The sequence below is a fragment of the Colletotrichum godetiae genome (genome assembly GCF_030913485.1).
Source record: "Colletotrichum godetiae strain CBS 193.32 chromosome Unknown BDP55scaffold_11, whole genome shotgun sequence".
NCBI lineage: Eukaryota > Fungi > Ascomycota > Sordariomycetes > Glomerellales > Glomerellaceae > Colletotrichum > Colletotrichum godetiae.
Window position 1 is genome coordinate 690,395 of NW_026851259.1, and position 19,870 is coordinate 710,264.

Consider the following 19,870-nt stretch of genomic DNA (forward strand, 5'->3'; position numbering starts at 1 on the left):
GTATGCGTTTCCGTACCGTCTAGAATCGAGGTGCGATGTCGTTCGTTAGTGGATGAGGGACGGGAAGGTAATGCGACAGAGCAGGCAAGTTACGCGCAGCCCATTGTCGGCGCGTAGTGGATGAAGAACGATCGCAAAGTGGAATGCGGGTGGAAGCTGTGGATGTGGATGTGGATGCTGGAAGGGAGGATGAGAAAGAAGAATGTCTTGGGCGGCGCCCTCGATCCTTGGAGTGCGACGGGCTTGAAGGACAGATGAGGAGAAGCACGGAGAGGGGGAGAAGGAGAACAGACGAGAAGAATGTTGGAGAGGTTTGAGAAGGATGGAAAGAGGTCACAGTTGTAATACGTTGACGGAAGCGGGGGAGGAGAAAGACGTTGCGACTGCGACACGAGACCAGAAGCTTGTCCAAGTGGCTGGTGCGTACCTATGAGAGAGAAGGGTCCGGTTCAGGGTGTCCGTCAGGTAAGGCGAGGTAGAGGAATAGGGCCACCAGGCGAGTGAGAGAGTGGGTGAGAGACAGGATGACTGAGGGGGAGGAGGTAGCTTGCCACCTGACGACACACAAACCGCGGGCACATTGAGGGGAGTTGAGTTGAGGAGAGGAGAAGGGCGAACTGAATGTGTGGTGTGTGGGAGTATGGGGTATAGGTGTATGGGTGTAATGGTGGTGTGTGTGTGTGAGTGTGCGCGCACCTACGGATGGATGTGTGGTAGGCGGAGCTGGGCAAGGTATCCGTAGCTCGCTAATAAGACGATGCGAGGTCAAGAGGTCTTGTCGATGAGAGTAAAGAAGAGACGAGAGGGAGTCTGATCTGAAGAGGTGTTTCCATAAGGTACCGCACAAGTAAGGGCAGGGTACCTGAGGCAATGATGGGATAGGGCGTAGTGAAAACAAGAGGCCTGGTCTGGTCAGTTCCGGCAAGGCCAAGCAGGTCATGCAATGGATATGGAGGTAAGTTACCTCGAGGTGAGGCAAAGTAAAGTGTGGTAGTAACGGGAGTACTCCGTAATGCAGATGCAGTGTGCGCAGACTCGCAGAGAGAAAGAGAGAGAGCACGCTTGAGGAGAGAGATGCAATGCAGTCGATATCCAGCTCCAGCCAGTAGCTCCAGCTCCAACTCCAACTCCAGCTACCCCAGTCCAGCCCAGTCCAGTCCAGTCCACCCAAGTCTTGGTCTTTTTTTTCTCTTGGTCCAGTTGAGTTTGGGTTGAGTTGGTGTGTGCCTGTCTGTGTGCACTGCAAGCCACACGAGCGGCATGCACTGTATGAAAAGCACTAACCCCAGGCCAAGGGTACGCACAGAGGAACGAGCTAAGCCCTGGTTGGTTTTGGCCTTGGGGGACAGATGCCTGCTCCAGTGCCTAGGCCCAAAGGAGCACGGACAGGTAGCACGGAGCCTGGAGGTAAGGTCTGCGCTGGAGGCCTGTACCTGTCGAGGTCAACAGATTATCAGGGACGGGAGTGTGCGGGCTGGCTGTGGATCGAGTCGACTAATATCGGCAGAGAGGACAAGTGGGCAGGTCATAGTTGATCATCGTACGGGAGAGTGGGAACGCTTCGGGACGATGAAAGCACAACGGTGATGCTGAGATGGGGAGAAAATCAAGACAAGAACGAGAAAAAGGAAAAAGGGGGCCTCGGATGAGGTGAGGGGAAAATCATACCCTGCCACTGCCTTTACCTTAGGGTAGGGTATCTGTATCTGTATTCGGACCTCTTTTCCCTCCCTCACCTTGATCCCTCGGTCAATTTGCTTGTAAAGCGGAGAGCATTCAAAGGAATGCCCGGATAGCAATGGTACCTTGGACCACCGGCGTAGCAGTAGTAACCGGAAGGCTGCATCCAAGTTGCCTTGCAAGTCATTGACTTGGTGAAGCATAGCAATATTGAAAAGATATTGCTATGCAACAGCTGCCTTGAACATCCAAATGCACAGAATCCCATAACCCACCAATAATAATGGCATGCTCTGTAGCAGAGTGGAAGAAAACGCAGCTTTCCAAAGCTCCCTATCCACAGGATCGACCACTTGGTCGCTGTGCATGTAACAGAAGCTGACCGAGAATGGGGACTACCCGAACTGGCACTGGAGAAAGAACAAGAAAGAGACAACAAAGAGAATCATCGCGTTGACTGTGAACAGCACTTGCTGAAGTCTGCGGGATATTCATCGTAGATGGAACAAGGTCTTGTTGCAGACCTCTTTGCATTGAGGTTGCCCCAAGAAAGCAGTGATGGACACATTGAGATGTCGAAGCAGGTAAAGGGGGAAGAAGGTACCCAATCAACTGCGAGATGTGTTAGAATCTTGGAACGGCAGCTAGAACAAGGAGACACATTCTTTGCAGTTTTTCTTGCAACTGGAAGGTTTCCCCCTTCCCGTCAAAGAGCTTTGAGTGGCCCAGGTGCACTGCAAGAGGGTGTGCAGCGGAAAGCGAGACGACGGGGTGGTAGGGCCCAGGAGAACAGCCTCGACACCCTTTGCAGGCCAAGGTACCTGCCTAGGTGGATAAAAGGGTGGCAGGAAGCGGGAGCCAGAATAGCCCGGGTGATGGGGGCAGAAAAAAAAATGGAAAGATGGGAGGAAGTTATCCAAGAATTGTTGCTAGAAAAATCCGGGTTGCGATGGGTGTGGTGCTGTACTTTTCCATTGGTATTTTCGTACAGAGAACGGGTATGCAGGTACTTGGTGCAAGAGAACGGGGTCCTGAGAGTAGCAGGCCGAAAATGGAAAAGATGTAAAAAGGATGGCAGCTATAGCAATGTTAGCTCGAAAGACAAAAGAAGTGTAACTTTTGTGAATCATGCCTCATATGAGTGAGTGGTGTGCCAAGTTGAGGTTTTCCTCTTTTCGTATCCGTTATTATTGATAGGTAAAGCTGGAAGGAAGAGATCTCACGCACTCGGTCTAGAAGGAAGTCTCCAAAACGCAATGTCGTCGGACAGGCAGGAGACAGACAGGCTGGACGGAGGTGCCTGCCATGCCTGTCTTCTCTACGTAGTAGACTCTGGCGGCACAGTGTGGCCAAAGTGCCCGTCTAAAGCGGTGGATCCGAGCTAACCGTCCTCGGTCACCCACAGGTACGTACTGCCCAGCATCTTCCCGATTCCCCACACTGTTCTCCAGGTAAAACCCCATTTTTCGTCCACTACCACTGCCAGTCAGAACACAGGAAACACAGGGATGGGCGGGCTAGACAGGCCAGGCCGGGCCTGTCAGGGCTCAGGGATCCTGGCTAGTGGGGCCGCCCGTCTGCAAGTGACCAACCATCTCAGACCAATGTCCTCCAGGTCGTTGCTTCTTTGTTCACCCAACAGCAACTGGGAGCTGCCTCGACAGATCGTGAGTTTCGGGACCAAGAGGGAAGGAAGCGGGGAAATAGAGCCTGGAGGAGTACGGAGTACGGAGTATAGTCTCTGCTTCCCCTCTGATAAGACAGATGAAATCGAAATGGAAGCAAGGCACCCAAAATGAATAGGTGTTCATACCTAGTATTGGCATGCACACTACAGATACGTGACTACCTGCGAAGTACATGGGAGCCTCTCGCGACGTCTTGGCTCCTCCCCGTACATCCGAATCGACAGTCTTGTTCCCACCTCAGTGCGCTGCCTCTTTCATTGCTACCTTAGGTTGCTCGCTAGTTCATGACTGAATCTCTGTTTGTACATCGATGCTACCTCGGTCTGCATAACTACATATCCATCAAATTCTCTACTTCGTTGCGCTCCGGCCGAGATTTCGACATAGACTCGGGCGACAAATCGCGGCAATGGCAGACACCGGATACAACGACATCGTATCCATACTAGCACCTCGTTATTCCGTTCCCGGTCAAGACCAGCCTCGACGATCAAGAAGCTTCCCGAACAAAGTAGGCTGCACTGCCGTCTCTCATGGCCACTCCTTCATCCGCGTCTGCAGCAAATGATGGCACTCTCGCGTAAGATTCTTCCGAGTCCTACGACTCCAAATCTCCCTAATCACCACCGCCCCGCTCATGACATGCAATGCCTGCAGAGAAGACGTTGTGTGATACGTCTGCATCTTGCGCCCATGTACCCCAGTCGACAGCGGCATACCCATACTCCGTACTCCGTACACCTCAGATTTTCGCCAGCGCGGCGTATTACTCCATACATCACCTTGTAGTAGGTAATCGTTTTTGCAGGTCCCGACGCTACATTCATGTTTGCACATCCAATATTTCCCTTCGGCCCACCGATCTTCCGTGGTGGGGAATCCGGATTGAGCGCTAAGAACAACTTCTAAAGGTGCGACTATCACTCAACGAAACTATCGAAACACCAAGGAAGACCAGTGTGGGCGAGGAACAAACTTCCCCGGATCACCGACATGGATATCTGCCCTCGTAATGGTCCCGACGATGCCGTCAATACCTACTACAGCTTTCTTCTGACATGCTTTCCCTCAGCCTTCGGGCATGGAGTGGCCATCTGACCTCCATGCGGCTGCAACAGGCTGAGCCCATTCGCCCATCGCCGATCCTCCAACCTTTAGCGGCTTTTCGCCCCTTGATCAACAAATGGCCAGGTCCAACTTCGGTCAGCAGTGGCATAGCGCTACAACCAGGAGGAGCATATTTGAACCACCAGCAAGTAGAGCCAGCCAACCGGTTGATTGCATCCATCGTCCCAAGTGCCCAAGCACATTTGGTGGTCTCGCCGTTGCAGGGTCTCACCCTTCTTCTGCTTGGCCGAGGCCGCGGACGTACGTGAGACACAGTCGTGATCCAAACACGTCTGTTTCTTGAACGCAATGTGAAGCACGCGCCGCCATCGTGTCCGGGAACACTACGGCAGCGGGAGCCATGGTTGATGTTCGCATGGCGGTTTCCCTGGCACGCCTGGAAGGTTTGGAGGTTTGCCGTTGAAGTTGCAAGGGTGGCTGGAATTCTGCAGCTTGCCATCGGTGCTCATCCCTCACCACCCCGCACTACATCCATGTTCTGCAAATGTCCGTGGGCTCTCGTTACGTTACAAACAAGGTGACAAGACAAGGCACAAGGAAACGTTTTCCAGTCTACACCAGCCGATGTCAGTATGAGACGCCTCAACTTTTGCTGAGACTCTCTTCCACGAGTAGCCAGTGAAGAGGAAACATGGTCTCAGGCGCCATGTTGCAGGAAGTCTGGAGCCACGACCACTACTACCGACAGAGATGGAATACGACTAATCACGAAATGACGGACCAGCTTTTGTACTGGGAAACATCGGTCAATGATCTAGAGGAGACCATCACTGCCATCTCTGATGTCAAAGGGAGCAACCACTAGAGACAGAGAGATGCATGTGCAGATGCAGGCAGAAGGTTTGGCGATGAAGGTCTGGGTTCAGGGCACTTCTCCGAGACCGAGAGGGGTAAGGATCTGTGGAGTAAACGGGCTGCTGCAGCATGTCACGCGCGCCCATCTCAAGCTAACCTCCTTCATCTTCAAAGGTTTCTTCGATTGGACTGTCTCACTGACCTCACAGTGGCATCATCCGGACTCTGGGCATATGGCACGGTTCGGAGCTCTCAATATCGAATCAGATATTAATCCAGGTAAGCTGTATCGACGACGATGAAGGAACGTACTGCCGGCAACCGGTGGGCGAGGACACTGTCTGGTGCGTCTTTGAGATAAATGCGACCATGGGAAAGTTTCCGCCTCTAGTCGACGCACTCTATGCGCAGAATCGTGCATCCCGATTCCATTGATCAGCTGTGGGGAGAACATAGCAATATATGTCATTGGAAGGGTTTCCTCTCGCCGTTCATTGCTTCTGCTCTTGTCTGCAGCTTGTCTAACAACTACACCCTGGAGAAAGTGAGTGTGAGCGTCACGCATCAGTTTTGGAAGATGCGCCGAGCTTGAGACTAAGCAACCCAACCTATATCACGCATACAGGTGACGAGAGATGCCTTTCTTCTGCAATCGACAGGGTGATTTGATGGCCTGCGAATGCGACCATCAAAGACGGCACCGAAACGCAACGTACCGCACCGTCACTGGAGATCGACGACACCCCCCCCGAGCCGATGGAGGGCGAAAGTCAAAATTAGCCAGGGGGCTTTACCCCGGATTCTCATCTTGTCATTAAACTCAACCGTAGGCGGCTGCTGCAACGGCTCCCCAGGGAGCCAGAAGTCAAAAAGCCACCAGAAAACGTCTGAGCGGACGTCAAACATTTACAACCTGAGAGCACCTACACGGATCTCGAAGGGAATCATCTGGAAGTTTGACCTTGGAGTGTTGAGTTTCTTCCAAGTTGCTGCCCAAGCGGCGCTACTGCAACTAAAGACGGATACTCAGGGTCTCCAAGATCGACCCTCTTCTAGCCCACCCGGCGCGACCGCAACCGCAAACGTTCCGCTCCTGCATCTGGCCTGCCTCAAATTGTAAGTCAGCAATCAGTACCAAGGCTGGCTCTTCGCAACTCATTGTGTAGTGTATTGCGGTATTTCAACAACGTCAACAGGGGCTTGTCAGTCGCTTTCTGAGGACACCGGTGGTACTCGGTGCGGAGGCAGAGACGGGACAGGCATGCACCCGGCAGACTGGCATGATGATGAGGAGATGCGGCACGAGATCAGCGGAAGTCAAGGAACCTAAACTTGACCGAGCAGAAAAGACGAGCCAGGAAGTTGGTGGGCCGACGACCTCCTGGGCCCTGTTTGAAGGAGAGAAAGAGGGGTGGGAAACAAGCCGGAGATGGCCGTTTTGAAGCGGGATGGAACTTGAAAGGGGCTTGAACTACGGAGTACACTCTGGATTTCTGAGATATTGAACCGTAGGGACGCCAGGACGCCAGGACGCCAGGATTTGAGGGGTTTCGTTGAGGGGTTCCTGCACGGCAGCAACCACCCCCGGCTCCCCGCCCTGATCCGCTGCAGCAACCCTTGGTTGGAGCCAGAGTCCAATCAGGACGAGGGCAATAGGGAAAACCCTCCGCCAACCCTGCCCAGTTCGCTGCGACGGACATTGGTCTCGAACGCGGCTGTCTGGCAGACCATGGTCGATCTTTTCCCGCATTGCCGATGGCATGGTCTGAATTCTACAAATTGACTTGACGCTGTCTGTGGTAGGGTTGTGTGTAAAAGGCCCTCATAGGCTCGCCCAGATCGTCATCCATCTGGACCTGGACCGGCCTCGGCTCGGGACTTGATCTTTTTTCTCCTTTTTTTCTTCGAGGCGGCGAACCTCAGCCCCGGATTAGTGAGGTATCGCATCCGACCGAACACGAGGCTGAGCGATCGCGGATTTGCGAGGTAGGTCTCGGGCCAGGTCATTGCCAGTGCTCACCTTAACCAGGCGAGGCTACGTAGGCGAGGCTGCGATGCAAACGAGGGAACGGCAGTGGACGGTCTTTGTAGTGGGTATTCTCTACGTCACCGGGTTGAGGCCGGGTGAAACGTTTTTTGTAATTGTACAGCAGTTCTACAGGTATCGTGGGCCCTCCTCAATAATCTTGTCGACTCGTCATTCTCAAAGTGTTCAGGAAACACTTCTACACAATTCTCCTCATAAAGCATTCTGATATACTATCCGTAGACCTCTATGCAGCGGTCGCCTCGGGTCCCTTTTGGGACTTGAGCTTCTCCTCAAACTTTGCAAACTCTAGGTTGGCGATTTCCTCCTCTTGATCGAGAATCTGCTCGACGGACTTGACCTCCTCGATCTAAATATGCAAATGTCAGCACGTATTTCCAATGGTTGCTCAGGCGAAGATTCCTAGGAAATCCCCAAAGAACCAAAAGTATTGGAGTCAACTTACATAATGCATCAACATGCTCTCGATACCATTCTTCAACGTCACGGTGCTAGAATCGCACGTCCGGCACGCGCCGCGGAGCTTCAGCAGCACAGTACCCTCGTCCGTGAACCCGCGGAACTCGATATCGCCACCGTCCTCCTGGATAGCAGGCCGTATCCTCGTCTCAAGCAGCTCCTTGATCATACCGACGACCTCGCTATCGTTCTCATCGTAGGCGAGACTGTCGGGCTCCTCGGGGGCGCCGCCGTCGGCCGCCGCGCCCGCGCCGCCCTCCTTGTCCGCCGAGACAGTGACGATGGTCTGGCCCGAGGTGATTGCCTCTGTGATGAGGGCGAAAATTTCGGGGCGGATGTGCGCCCAGTTCGCGTCGGGGGATTTGTTGACGGTGATGAAGTCGACGCCGTAAAAGACCGAGGTGACGCCGTCAATGTTCATGAGCTGGGCGGCGAGCGGGGAGGGGTAGGGCGGCGCGATGGTCGAACGGGGGTTGAGGTACTCGATGAAGGGGGTGGAGAGGGTGTCGGGGAGGATGCGGTGGTTCGGGAGGAATTTGACGGCGTCTGGGTTGGGTGTGTTTTCGGTCTGGATGAAGATTGTGCGGACGGCGCCGGTGCGGGCGGCAAAGGGGGATTGTCTTTGCTGCTGCTGTTGCCGGCTTGTTGTTGCTGTCGGGCGGCGTTGTGATGTTTGGTGGTTCTGGTGTAGGAAGCCTGCGCTTGAGGGGGCGTGGACGCTGGCGAAGGATCGCGATTGTGAGGGTCTGGTGGCGGGCCTCGATGTGCGCGCGACGGCGCGGAGGGCCGTCCTCGTTGCTCTGTACGATGACATTGTGGCGATGGCGATGTGTTTGACGATCGGGCTGCGGTGTCGTCGTGTGCTTTTCAATCCGATATGCGTCGCTGTCGTCGTTGTTGACTGGATATGCAATGCTGGGGGGGGCGGAGGTGGTTGCGTAGATCAAGAGCGAAGAAGAGTTGTAGAATGTAGGTAGGTAGGTGGAAGATGTAATGTCAAAATGTTGGATTATTCAGACATACAAATTTACAAAGGGCTGCTCTTCCTCACCTCGGCATTACATCCGGTGACGGACCTTTATTTTTCGAGCAAATTACAGCGCGAGGAAAATGGTTGAAAAGCTTCCACTTTTTTCGCAGTCGCCGCTCAATTCCGAGGCGTTGCATTACCAATCACTGAGGTCTCTACAGGAATTGGTCAGTTTTGGGGCATGACTGGCTGTGGCCCAGTGCCGGGTGGGGGGGGGGGGTTCGGACAGCTGGTAAGAATGACGCAGGAAGAAAAACCCCTCGGGTTGGTCCGTTGAATTCCCGATTCGAACCGCAAGTCCTTTTGTGGGGAGCTCGGATAGCTTAGGTAGGTAGGTATTTTGGCGGTCAAGCGGTCGTTCACCGCCCGCTTTGCTGAGGTCTAGGTGTTATGGAGGAAACGCCCCCGCTGGAAAGTCGTTAAACAGACAAGACGGCAGAAAAAAAAAACGTTTCGAAAAAAGGGCCCATAGCAGAGGAAAATCCGTCTTCTCAACTGGCAGAAAAAAAAAAGAAAGAAAAAAAGAAAAAAGAAACGGAAAAAGTGAACGCGGGGTTCTAGGTACTAAAACGACCAACAACCTACGTTATCTCGATCCTTGACCACCTACCCTGAACCGCAAAGGACTTGACGTTGTCTGCGTACCCCGTACCCCTTGTCTGTAGTCAGCACTCTATTTACTTCTTTTTTTTTCTCCGGAATAGACGACACTACAACATCTACACGCCACGACCGAGAAGGAGAATTTTCCAGCAAAGCCACTCTACGACACTCGCTTTCATGAAGTGAATACACCCCCGCCTTCATACCACCCACCACTCCCTCCTCGCCTAGCCTCCTCCCCTCCAAGTGAACCGTGATCGAAGCGAAACCTCCTCCCCTCCAGAACCACCAAGTAAACGACAACCACGAGCCTCGCCCAGCAAGGCTCATCTACCCTCCCTCCCTCCCTCCTCCTCCTCCCACAAAGATGTCAATCCCAGACGACTCATCCAACAATGGCCCCCCAACATCCCCCAAACGCGCCGCACAAGACGACCTAGCAACCGACCCCGAAGCCCACCCTCCCGCCTCGAAACGCTCCCGCGCCGCAAGCCCCTCGCAAGACGAAGACGACGATGACGACGACAGCGAGGCAAAGACGCGGGCTACGACGGCGGCGATGGCGAATGCGTCCCTGACGGCTGGTGAAGGCGAGGGCGAGCGGGATGTCGGCGACAGTTCAGCAGCAGCAACAGCAGCAGCAGCAGCAGCAGCTCCCTCGGCGCAAACGACACAACCCCCGAGAGCAGCGCCAGCCGAGACATCAGAAACAACACAGCCTCCTCCGGCCGCCGCACCAAAGACCAAAATGTGCGGAGTGTGTCACGAAAAGGAGGGAAAATACAAGTGCACGCGCTGCGCATTACCATTGTACGTTACTTTTTCCACGGCTGTTGCTCTCAAAGTCTTGCCTCGTTTCAAAAGTACCTTCGTTCTTCATTATACGTGGTGTTGTGTTCATTATATACATTATGTTTTACTAACTTGTAGTCTCCTCCAGCTGTTCCGTCCCGTGTAATAAAACGCACCGCGAGAACCACCCGCCCGATCCCGAACCGGCGCCGAAGCCTGAACCAGCCGCCATCGAGCCCCCCGCACTGAGCGCCGCCGTCACTGCCGTGTACGACCCAAGGAACCCCTTTAGCGTCCTAGACGACTCGGATCAGCTCCGTTACCTCTTCCGGCGGTACCCGACACTACAAGCGCGACTACTCGACATCTTCGCCGCCACGGAGCCGCCGCCTGAGCTGCAGTCGACGGGCAGCAGTCTCAACGACATGATGAAGGCGCGGGCGTTGGCGGCCGCGAACCCGAAGAAGGAGCAGTGGACGCACGACGTCGGGATCCGCAAGGGAAAAGAGGCTCTGCGGAGGGCCAGGGTCGCCGACGGCGAGGACGGCGAGGGCGTGAGGGAGTATGTTGAGCTCATCAACCACCTCATGTCGCAGGCGAGCGCAGCAGCCGAGACCGAGGAGGTGTTCCGGAAACAGGCGGCTGACAAGGATGCCGAGCTGATTAGGCGCCTCATGACGGAGGACTGCGGGTGAGGACGTTTTGGGTTGGTATTGGTATAGGTATGATTAGAGCGGGGCGCCTGCGGGTATAATGCGGCGGCCCTTTTGTGTTGGATAAGGCGCACACAGACGTTCGATCGAGTGTGCTGTGAAAGCACTGTGTATGCTTAGATGGTATCGATCATCAGGTAAGGGTTCTATTATTATTCCCTTGGCGTATTTGCAGAGCTCAGTGGTTGACTTTGAATCGCGCAAAGAATCCGCTCTTGGGCGACCTCAAGGCGGTGTCAGACGGTGGGCTGTTGTCCCGGGAGTGGTTTTCTTCCCGCCCGTGTCTGGTAAGGGCCCCGAGCTTATGCTTCAGAGCCCATATGGAGTCCGCCTTGCGCAATGACGGCTTGGTCTTTGGCTGCGGCTGCGCTTCGTCGCTTTGAGTCCAGTCCACGCGGTGCTCATAAGGATTGCGATCCGCCGCTTCGGGATCATCAAGATGATACGGTGAAGAGGCACCAGACTCAAAGGGAAGGAGAATGTCGCCAGTCGTCGCCCGCCTGGCAGATCTTGTGTGATCCGTCTCGCCGGCCCGCCCAACGCCCAGCGGTCCCTCAATGGTGTGCCTGTGGTGGTTGCGATCGCGGTGCGCGCGCGGACTGCTCAGCTCAGCCATTTCCGGGATCTGTTCGTGAGTGATGGGGGCGCGGTCCTGGTGCCTCTCGCGATGACCTTGGGCAAGCCTGAGGGCCGTCCTCGACAGCTTGCGGACGAGACCCTTGCTGTCTGACGGCTCGGTCGTCGTTGTGCGTGAGAACTGCGCCGCGGCGAACTGTGGGATAAAGGGATGCCTGTCGCCGTCGGAGCCTTTGCTTTTTGAAGACGAGTCCTTCCCGCCAGACTTGGAGCTGCGTGTGTCCCCGTCAGACGTCTTCGACTTGGGTCTGATAGAGCTGCCAGAGTCCACTCTCTCCTTGGTCGGCTTGGCAGCGAGCGGCGCGGGTCTGATAGTATTGGCCTGGCCTGGCTTGTGTGATCCTTGCTCGAGACATTCTCTAGCCAAGCTGGTATGCTGTGGGTGGCCATCCTGTAGCCCGTTGAGAACTGGAACTGCCGCCACCGGTGCTGACGGCGCGGCGGCATCTGCTCTGGCTCTCCTTCTCTTCTCGGCGTGAAGCTTCTGATCGGCAAGGACTTTGACGAGCTTCTGAGACAGTTCCTCGGGGTCAAAGGGCATCGGCTGCGAGCACCGCTGTCTCGGCCGAGGAGGGGCAATTGGCTTGATGGGCTGAGCTGCCGCCGCCGTCGGCTGATCACGAGGGTAGCTCATGTTGTATAACATGTCGATCGTTGACTGGAAGCTACCAGTACCTCGGGTCAAGTTTCCAATTGAAGAATGAACTCTTGAAAAAATCGTGCAAACGTAAAAGTGGTGCAATGTGCGTTCCGCTGAACCAATCCGTGGGAAACGACGCAGTCGCAAAGAGCGTTTCCGTACGGAGGGCGCCTTATACTTGGATAGAGATGCCCTGGTGACTGGGTGGACTGGGAACGCGGGGGTGGGTTGATCGTCAGAGCAAGTCGAGTCGGGTAGTTAAGGTTGTTTGTTTCCTGGCAGGGGTATTCATGTAGGTAACATCCGCTGCCACAAAAAAAGTAAAAGGCTTTCCTTGGACGTGACCGTCGGTCGAATGCGACTCTGCGAGAGAGAAAGATGAGGAGGGTCTACGGCGGAAATTCGAATGCGCTTTGGATCAAACAGCGGTCTCGGGGGGTCTGGTTTATGTATATGTCATACGACCGGGACGCGGGAACCGGGCAAGCAAGCAGCAGCACGCGGGCTCATTCAAGGTTGAAGCGAGCGAATGCACCACTGTCTGGACCAAGGCAGGTGAAGTGGGTCGGAGAGCTCTTCCTTCGCGTCCAGGGTCCTGTCGTCCTGTCGGCTGTTGGGAACGTCCAAGGCGTTGGACCTGCGTTTTGGGCTATTGGTGCGTGCCTGTGTGCGTGCCGGAGTGCGGTTGGAGGTGGTGAATTAGGTTGGGCGAGGCGTGGGTGTGAGTGAGAGAGAGGTGAGGTACGCAGAGGTCGATTAAACAGAGACAAGTAACAGTAACAGAGAGACAAGAGACAGCAAGAGGCGGAAAAGATGGAGGAGAGATGTTGGTGGTGGTGTGCGTCGTTAGTCTCGTAGGGTCCCAGACAATATGTACCTCACGGGGACAAACTTCAGACCTGCCACCAAGCGTACTATTTCCCTCTCTCTCTTCTTCCTCTCCGTATGCGCGTGTGGTGACGGCGAGACAGAGAATGGGACGGGAGCCCGGTCTGGCTGAACTCGGACGACAGAGGGGTGGATTTTTGTGGTCGTGGTAGTGGCTGGCGCAGGAAGGATTGGAGAGACAACACACTTGACTTTATGTGGTGTGCGTGTGTGAGAAATGTGAGGGCGATCTAGCGAAAGACCGAGGAAAGAGATGAGAGACAGGATTGAGAGACTTGAGAGGGCTGAAGAGTCAAGAAAGTGACTGAGAGGGAGAAATACGTAGTAGCGAGAAGAGAGAGAAAGAGAAGGCTTGCGAGGGGGTGTGGGAAGGTGCAGAATTAAAAACCACAAGGGGGGTTCACGGATGTCTTGGAGGACACGAGTGTTCCATAGGTCGCATTTTTAGACACCTCTGATGGTATTTGATGGCTTGAAGGACTGGTTCTGGTTCTGGTCCGGTGTGGATGGGAATGAATGGATGGGGGTTGGATTGGAGACCATTTGCATCCATTTAGACCAAAGGCAGGTAAGTACTCGGAGACTCAGGGGATACCATAAATTCCTAGTCCATACAGCAAGCATGCGCAGCACGAGTTAACGGCTTGATGCTTGGAGACGTTTAGTTTGCATTTTCTGGTCTGGAGCCATTTTGGTATTGCAGTTAAAGCAGGTGGGGGTTGGGAAATGCAACTGCCTCTATCACGCATTCAAGCATCGCGCCGCTTGTTTGGCTTCAGGTACCAGGCTTCAAAAGATCCCTCGCCTTACCTCACTGAGCTGTGGGACGGGGATATGGACATTTAGCCTGCCCACCTCGCCTTACTATCCTTAGTAACCTTACCTTACCTGACTGACGGACTTGTACCTTGCCTTGCGCAGCGAGGATGTGGACTTGGGGGCCCTGGGCAGTTAGTTCTCTGACGGTTGCCCACCTTCCTCTGTGCCAGTCGGCACGCGGCGCATGGGACAAGCTATCAAACCTGCATACCACCTTCAGACCTCTCTTTTCTTTCCTTTCCTTCCCCTTCCCTGTCCCTTTTTCTTCTCTCGGCGGCACCAATCAACCCTGCGTATGTCCATATGAACAAGTTCAGCGTGACGACCAACTGCTGTGCGAATAGGTAGCCGACTTCTCCGTACTAGTCCGATGTGATTTCCTTAAATCTCGGCCTCAGCCTGTGGGCGAGTAAGGGCGCATGAACTGGGGTGCCGGGAGACCACCACCACTACCAACGAACCCGAACCATTCCTTATTCGACCAAGATCGTGACCTGCAAAGAAAAACCATACTACCAAAAAGAAGGTGACAGGGGGATTGGAGGGGAGAAAAAAAATAAAATAAGGTAGCATGGCCGTGGTGCTTGAGCCTACCCTTTGGATGAACCGACCGGACCAACGCGGTATGGCTCGACATGTTAGACGCCTTGTTGGTCATCCGAGTTACACTGGACCAGTGATCGGATGCCGCTTTGGGACTGTCTCCGGGCGTTCGCACGCTTCACCGACACCACACGGAGCCGGCTTCCTTCTCCCTTCTCCTCACTTCTCAAGGACCTCGACCACTTCTTCGGACATCGGTGGCGCTGTCTGTTCTGAAACTTCGACAACCCTTATCCATCCGTCCTCTGTATGAGAGCAGGGTCGGAGGGTAGGGCAATAGCCAACCTGCCTTGTGCAATGTGATCTGAACATGCTTCTGATGTGTATCGAAGGGTGTAAGCGGGCATTAGTGACCGTAGAGCAGCCTGTGTTGCGCTTCTTGCAAGTGTCAGGACTGGAGGCTAGAAACAAGTCTGCTGCGGGAGAGGAAGGGGATAAAGGGGGGATGGGACTAGTTCCATGACAAGCTCGATATGCACGGTGGCTCCATGTGCGCCGCACAACCGAGTAGGACGGCGTGGTTTCTGTCTTCTGAGCCGTGGGTTGAGGTTGTTGGTATCGACTCCGGGAGGGTGTGGAGGTGATGCCACGTTCCTTCGGGTCACCGTCTCCCCCCCAGTCTCGCGTCCCCCAGTCTCCCCCAGCTTTCCAACCCCAGACGACGGCTGGCACGCTGGGTACGGATAGACCGACAGGCGAGAAGTTCGACCGCGCCATCTGAAGCCTCAAGATATCCCAGCCATCGAGCATGGTGAGGTTGGCTCGTGGGCTCGCCTGGGTCTTGGAACCACCATCAAATCATGCCTAGTAAGCAAGTAAGTAGACGGAGAAAAAGTAATGGAAAAGGAATAATCAGAGACAAAGAAGAAGGAAGATCGGCGGCTCTCGGCAGTGAGTGATATCCAGGCGGTTAATGAACAAACGCTGCAGATGCAGACGAAACCGGAAGACTCGATTCTCCAGGGAGGTTGTCAAATCCAACTAATGGCAGAATCAATTCTATCGGGCATGATCAGCAAATGGTCCGCCAAGCGTCGTCTTATCTTCCAACGCTCCTGCAACACACGCTGGATTTGGCCATGGCGCGATCTCCTCAATGGGCGCACCCAGGGAATAGAACCGCGGCGTCCCACCCCTAGACCCTAGGCTCTGGACTTTGATTCTGACCAAGAGAGCACAATTGTCTGGGTTGACGGTAGCACTGCCTGCCTTGCCTTAGAGAGAAATTTTGCTTGCCATCTAGACAAACTGAATCGTGCGCCAAGATAGCCTCGTTGCTTTTCTCACTCCATCCTTTGGCTTCACCATTCTCACCGCAATCCGTATATCGCAGAGAGGCGCGGCTCCCAGCGCAGCGAGGTCTTTATGCAAAACACGGCTTATAAGACTCGGTGAGGTATCACGAGAGAAAGGTGCCGCAGTGGTGATGATGTTGTTGTTCACTTGTGCAGCTTGCTGCATGTCTGCATGTCTTGTCCTCGTATCGCCTTCCATGTAACCCTACGCTGGGTTTTACGAAGGGTTGTCTTGCCATACCATGCAGCTTGGCGATGCAGCCACGCATCCCTCGAGTGTGTTGCTGGCGGCACCCTGAACTGCCGCGCACGAGCCCCACAAGCTACCCTCCATCAAAAGTATCCGTAGTTGTTAACCTGTTGGAGGCACACAAGTCATTCTGCGACGCTACAGCTGCACGTTTGTGAATGAAGGCTGATGATCCGGAGCTGGCTATTTCGACATTGGTAACTCCAATTCGGAGCCGAGCCGGGCCAGACGTGTGACTTGCGACCTGAGCATAGGTACTCTTACCACCAAGAGTAAAAGCTTGAGTCCTCCAACCTGATATGTAACTTTTTCGCAGATTGCCGGCCCTCACAGAGAATATTGACCGAGAGCATGTCATACCAGCACATACACGATGGTTTCGGAATAGCAGCAGCCCGTAAAACCAATTGAAGCGGGTACTGTTCGCTGGACGACGCCGTCGCCAAGCCGTGGCTGGCATTTTCAGTCTATTGAGAAGGCCAATGCCACAATCGGCCCGCTTATCGGCCATGCTGTTCTCCCGCTGCAGACCTGGAAAAGCAAAAAAGAAAAGAAAAACGGCCGGCTACCGCGAGCGCCATCGTATTGCACTGACTTGAAGTCGGGTTGCTGACGAGATCGTGAAGGAAAGCGAATGCCGGGTTATCGTCATCAGGTGATGTTGAATGATTCCGGATCTGGTCGCTAGCAATGAACTATAGTTTGATGGAGGCACTTGTCCGAATAACGAAGGTCAAATACGGATATGCATAGCCAAAGCGCAGGAACGTGGCCCAAGACAAGGGTCCTCTAGTGGAGAGATGCCAAGAACTCGGCCACAGTTTAGTCGACGATGTTATTTCCACTGCGATCCGTGTCGGCGCCGCTTGCTGATCCTTCGTGTCAGAAAGTCGGACGATGAGTTGTTTCCATCGTGAAACGGAGGAAAGGGTCAAGTAGTGCGGTGTGGTGTACCCGAAGGGGGTTTTCATTGGAGCTGAAGATATCGGTGCCACCTCTTCATTGTTTCCTCAGGTAGAGAAGGGCTTGGGATGAGAGATGACCAGGCAATTTCTCAATGAACCGTGCCCAATTTTTGACAGAAGTTTATTCGAACCAGGGCCCAATAGTCCGAGTTGAGGCCGGTGCGTTGTCGGATGCCTAGGGAGTTCGGACGCTGCGAATGAGAATGCCGTAACCGTCCAGAAATACACGATGCATATCGTTTGTCTCCGCCGTGAAGTGGGCAAGATACCGGATGGAATTCCTGTAGACGGCGCATCTTGTATGATAACCCAGGTTGGTGGAATATCGAGGCTAGATCTGCGTGCCAGTGCCGACCAAAGCTGACCGGCACCCTTCCGGGTCCCGAGCTACTGGAAAGCCTCAGGGCCAATGCCAGGATCATGTTCCTAGTGAAAACACTTTTGAATGCCGCTTATTTCGAGACCAATGCCCGGAGTGATTTGTTTTGGGGGGGGGGGGGGGTTTCGCTCCAAACATAGGGAAATGCGATTGCTAGTATGAGAAGAAAGAGTCAACAACGGTGCGTTTCGAGAGCATGACTTTTGGGTGGCAGTAGCAACCCTGTTGAACGTTTTGAAGCTAAGCTAGGGAGCTTGATTGGCCTGGGGACCACGTGTTGATGCGAAATTGCGATGACTTGGGCGGCAGAGGATCATGGCACCAGTTGGACTGCTTCATCTTGTGACATGAATGGTATCTGTACGCGCGCCAGTAGCATTGTTCTTGACAGAAGCTTGTTGGAACATGAGTTTGGCCCTGCAGGAGTGATCCATGGCGAGCTTGATGCGAGCTAGGCATTCGTACGTCATCGGTGAATTGTTACTGGGTTTCGGCCTAAGTGAGTTTGCTGCTGAAAAAGGTTGATTGCCCGAACAAGCGCAGCATACCTCGTGAGGACAGTGGGAAGAAGTGCAATAGCAAGTCTCTGTGTACGTAGGGATGTTCGTCTGGGGTTCAAGTCCTGAGCTGGTAAAGTTTGCAGACCGCCAGTTGGTGGTGTTGGTCGCAATGAGGAAGCTGGAGCCTGAGCAGCGAGCCGGAGTCAACCCCGGATAACATGGTTCACGAGGTTTGATTTGACTTGATTTTTAGGTGGGCTGCTTAATTATCAGTACAAGGGAAAGAAGCAATGATAGTCAGGTAAGAAGCAGCAGCTATCCGTACCTCAGCTATGAAAGCAAAGCAGTACTCCATATAGGTAGCGTGGGTAGGTACCTTTGACGCATCGAAGCCGTCCAAGGTACTTGGGCACCTACCTAGCTCAGGAAGCAGAGGTCCAGTGGAGCAGCAAGGGCCGGCCGTGTGAGTACCTCATCCGTTTGAGTATCCGTACGGGCTCGCAACGCATCCACTGAGAAAGGTAGTACCTGTCTCCCTGCACTTTCCACCTTGAAATGGGAGCCACTGAGGGTCTCGAGATATCTTGAATGGAGAGGCAGGATGAATTCAGCAACGGTGACCAATCATTCGGCAGATGGAGAGTTCAAGCGTTCCGTGGACGTCGAAGGGATCCAGTGCTACCAATGCTTACGGGTCTTGTCATTGGATGGATGGGCCCCGGACCAAATGGGCCTTTTGGGTCCACTCAGTGCGGTGCTGGGGGCCCGAGCTTCCTGACTTCACAGTGTTGCTTCCTCATCCAGAAATGGAAGTACTCAGGTACCTGCTCGCAGAATACCTACTGCGTAGGTGGAAAGAGCACAGCTGCACAGGGCGCAGTGGAACATCCCTTGTTCCCTTAGGTTTCTCCGCTTTCCTGGTTGCTCCCGTCCACTTCCACTTCCACTTCCACTTTCAGTTCCACGTCCACGTCCACGTCCAGTCCCATCCCGTGCTGCCGTTTCTGTTCTGACCGGGTGAGAGTATCCATTCGCATCAGCTGCATTTCCCACCAGAGGGACGGATACGCTTATTTACCTCTGCACACCTATTTCCTGACTACTCCAACTTGCTGATAAACCAGCGAGCGTACCCGCGCCTTTCGTCTTTTGAGGTCCGGTAAGGGTCGGCAGCCAATGTACGGACTGCGGATACCTTAATCAAGCTCACCTCTCTTGCTCCGTATTACGCTATTACCTACGGATACTGCGTACCCCTCATCAACGGCTCGTCTCTCGGTCAGCGGTCCTGATCGTCGCGGCCCCTTCCCGCTCTCCCGTTAGTCTCTCACTTCGTCTCACTCTCTCCTGACGGGACCTGCCCGTGGGCACTGGACGGTTCTTTCCCCTCCACCACGACCACCACTCCTATCCATTCCCTCATCTTACTTGGTCAAGTCCGGCCCCAAACCAGCGCAAGCCTAGGGTTCAACCATTCACAACTCCAAGAACCTACCAAAGGTACGTAGGAAGCAAACCTACCAACCCCCAGGCCCCCGGTCCCCTTCCAGAAGCAACAGGACCAGCGCATGCTGTGCCACTGGTACAAACCGAAAGGTGCCATTGTTGTTGGTGTCGTCCTGGTTTGGTTCGATCTTGAGCCCCCTAGTCAACGCTAGGGGACAAACCCTCTCCCCCCCCCATCATCAACCAGCCAGGTTGGCAGAATCCCAATCTCAATCGCAATCGCACCAAGCTCGGCCCTGCACCACATGCGCCGCGTCAATTGCCCCCCTTCCTGAATTTCCTTTCTGAAGCTTGGAAGGAGCCGGAGCCCGTGGCCTGGATCCGTGACTGACCTCATTTGCTGTGTGTCTAGCATCGTCGACGAACGCTTGCGAAGTATCCGTACGTACGCTGCCCTTCCAAGGTCCCAATCCACGCCCGTCACTTCTCACAAGCCCGACATCTGCGCACCGGT

At 54.3% G+C, this 19,870-nt stretch overlaps 4 protein-coding genes across 4 annotated transcripts; 1 reads left to right on the forward strand and 3 right to left on the reverse strand.

Moving 5' to 3' along the window:
• Positions 1-7,564: 7,564 nt before the first annotated feature.
• BDP55DRAFT_692248 (scaffold protein Nfu/NifU N terminal-domain-containing protein) lies at positions 7,565-8,611 on the reverse strand (the record flags this gene model as incomplete). Its single annotated transcript, XM_060577088.1, has 2 exons — positions 7,565-7,687; positions 7,784-8,611. The coding sequence occupies 2 exons, from the start codon at positions 8,609-8,611 to the stop codon at positions 7,565-7,567; spliced, it is 951 nt and encodes a 316-aa protein (XP_060432296.1).
• Positions 8,612-9,476: 865 nt separating this feature from the next.
• Positions 9,477-11,046, forward strand: BDP55DRAFT_49807 (uncharacterized protein). The gene is made up of 2 exons (XM_060567642.1): positions 9,477-10,240; positions 10,371-11,046. The coding sequence occupies exons 1-2, from the start codon at positions 9,798-9,800 to the stop codon at positions 10,915-10,917; spliced, it is 990 nt and encodes a 329-aa protein (XP_060432297.1). The 5' UTR covers positions 9,477-9,797; the 3' UTR covers positions 10,918-11,046.
• A 67-nt stretch (positions 11,047-11,113) lies between these two features.
• BDP55DRAFT_529352 (uncharacterized protein) lies at positions 11,114-11,665 on the reverse strand (the record flags this gene model as incomplete). Its single annotated transcript, XM_060567832.1, has 1 exon — positions 11,114-11,665. A coding segment is annotated over one exon (552 nt), but the record flags the coding sequence as incomplete, so codon positions are not given.
• Positions 11,666-14,680: 3,015 nt separating this feature from the next.
• BDP55DRAFT_629701 (uncharacterized protein) lies at positions 14,681-15,271 on the reverse strand (the record flags this gene model as incomplete). The annotated part of the gene is made up of 1 exon (XM_060572054.1): positions 14,681-15,271. One exon carries the CDS (start codon positions 15,269-15,271, stop codon positions 14,681-14,683), a length of 591 nt encoding a protein of 196 aa, XP_060432299.1.
• Positions 15,272-19,870: the final 4,599 nt, after the last annotated feature.

Excerpts from the sequence above, each read along its gene's own strand:
- BDP55DRAFT_49807 (XM_060567642.1), top strand. The coding sequence starts at position 9,798 with ATGTCAATCCCAGACGACTCATCCAACAATGGCCCCCCAACATCCCCC. Across the intron at positions 10,241-10,370 it reads ACGCGCTGCGCATTACCATT|CTGTTCCGTCCCGTGTAATA; the intron begins GTACGTTACTTT and ends AGTCTCCTCCAG.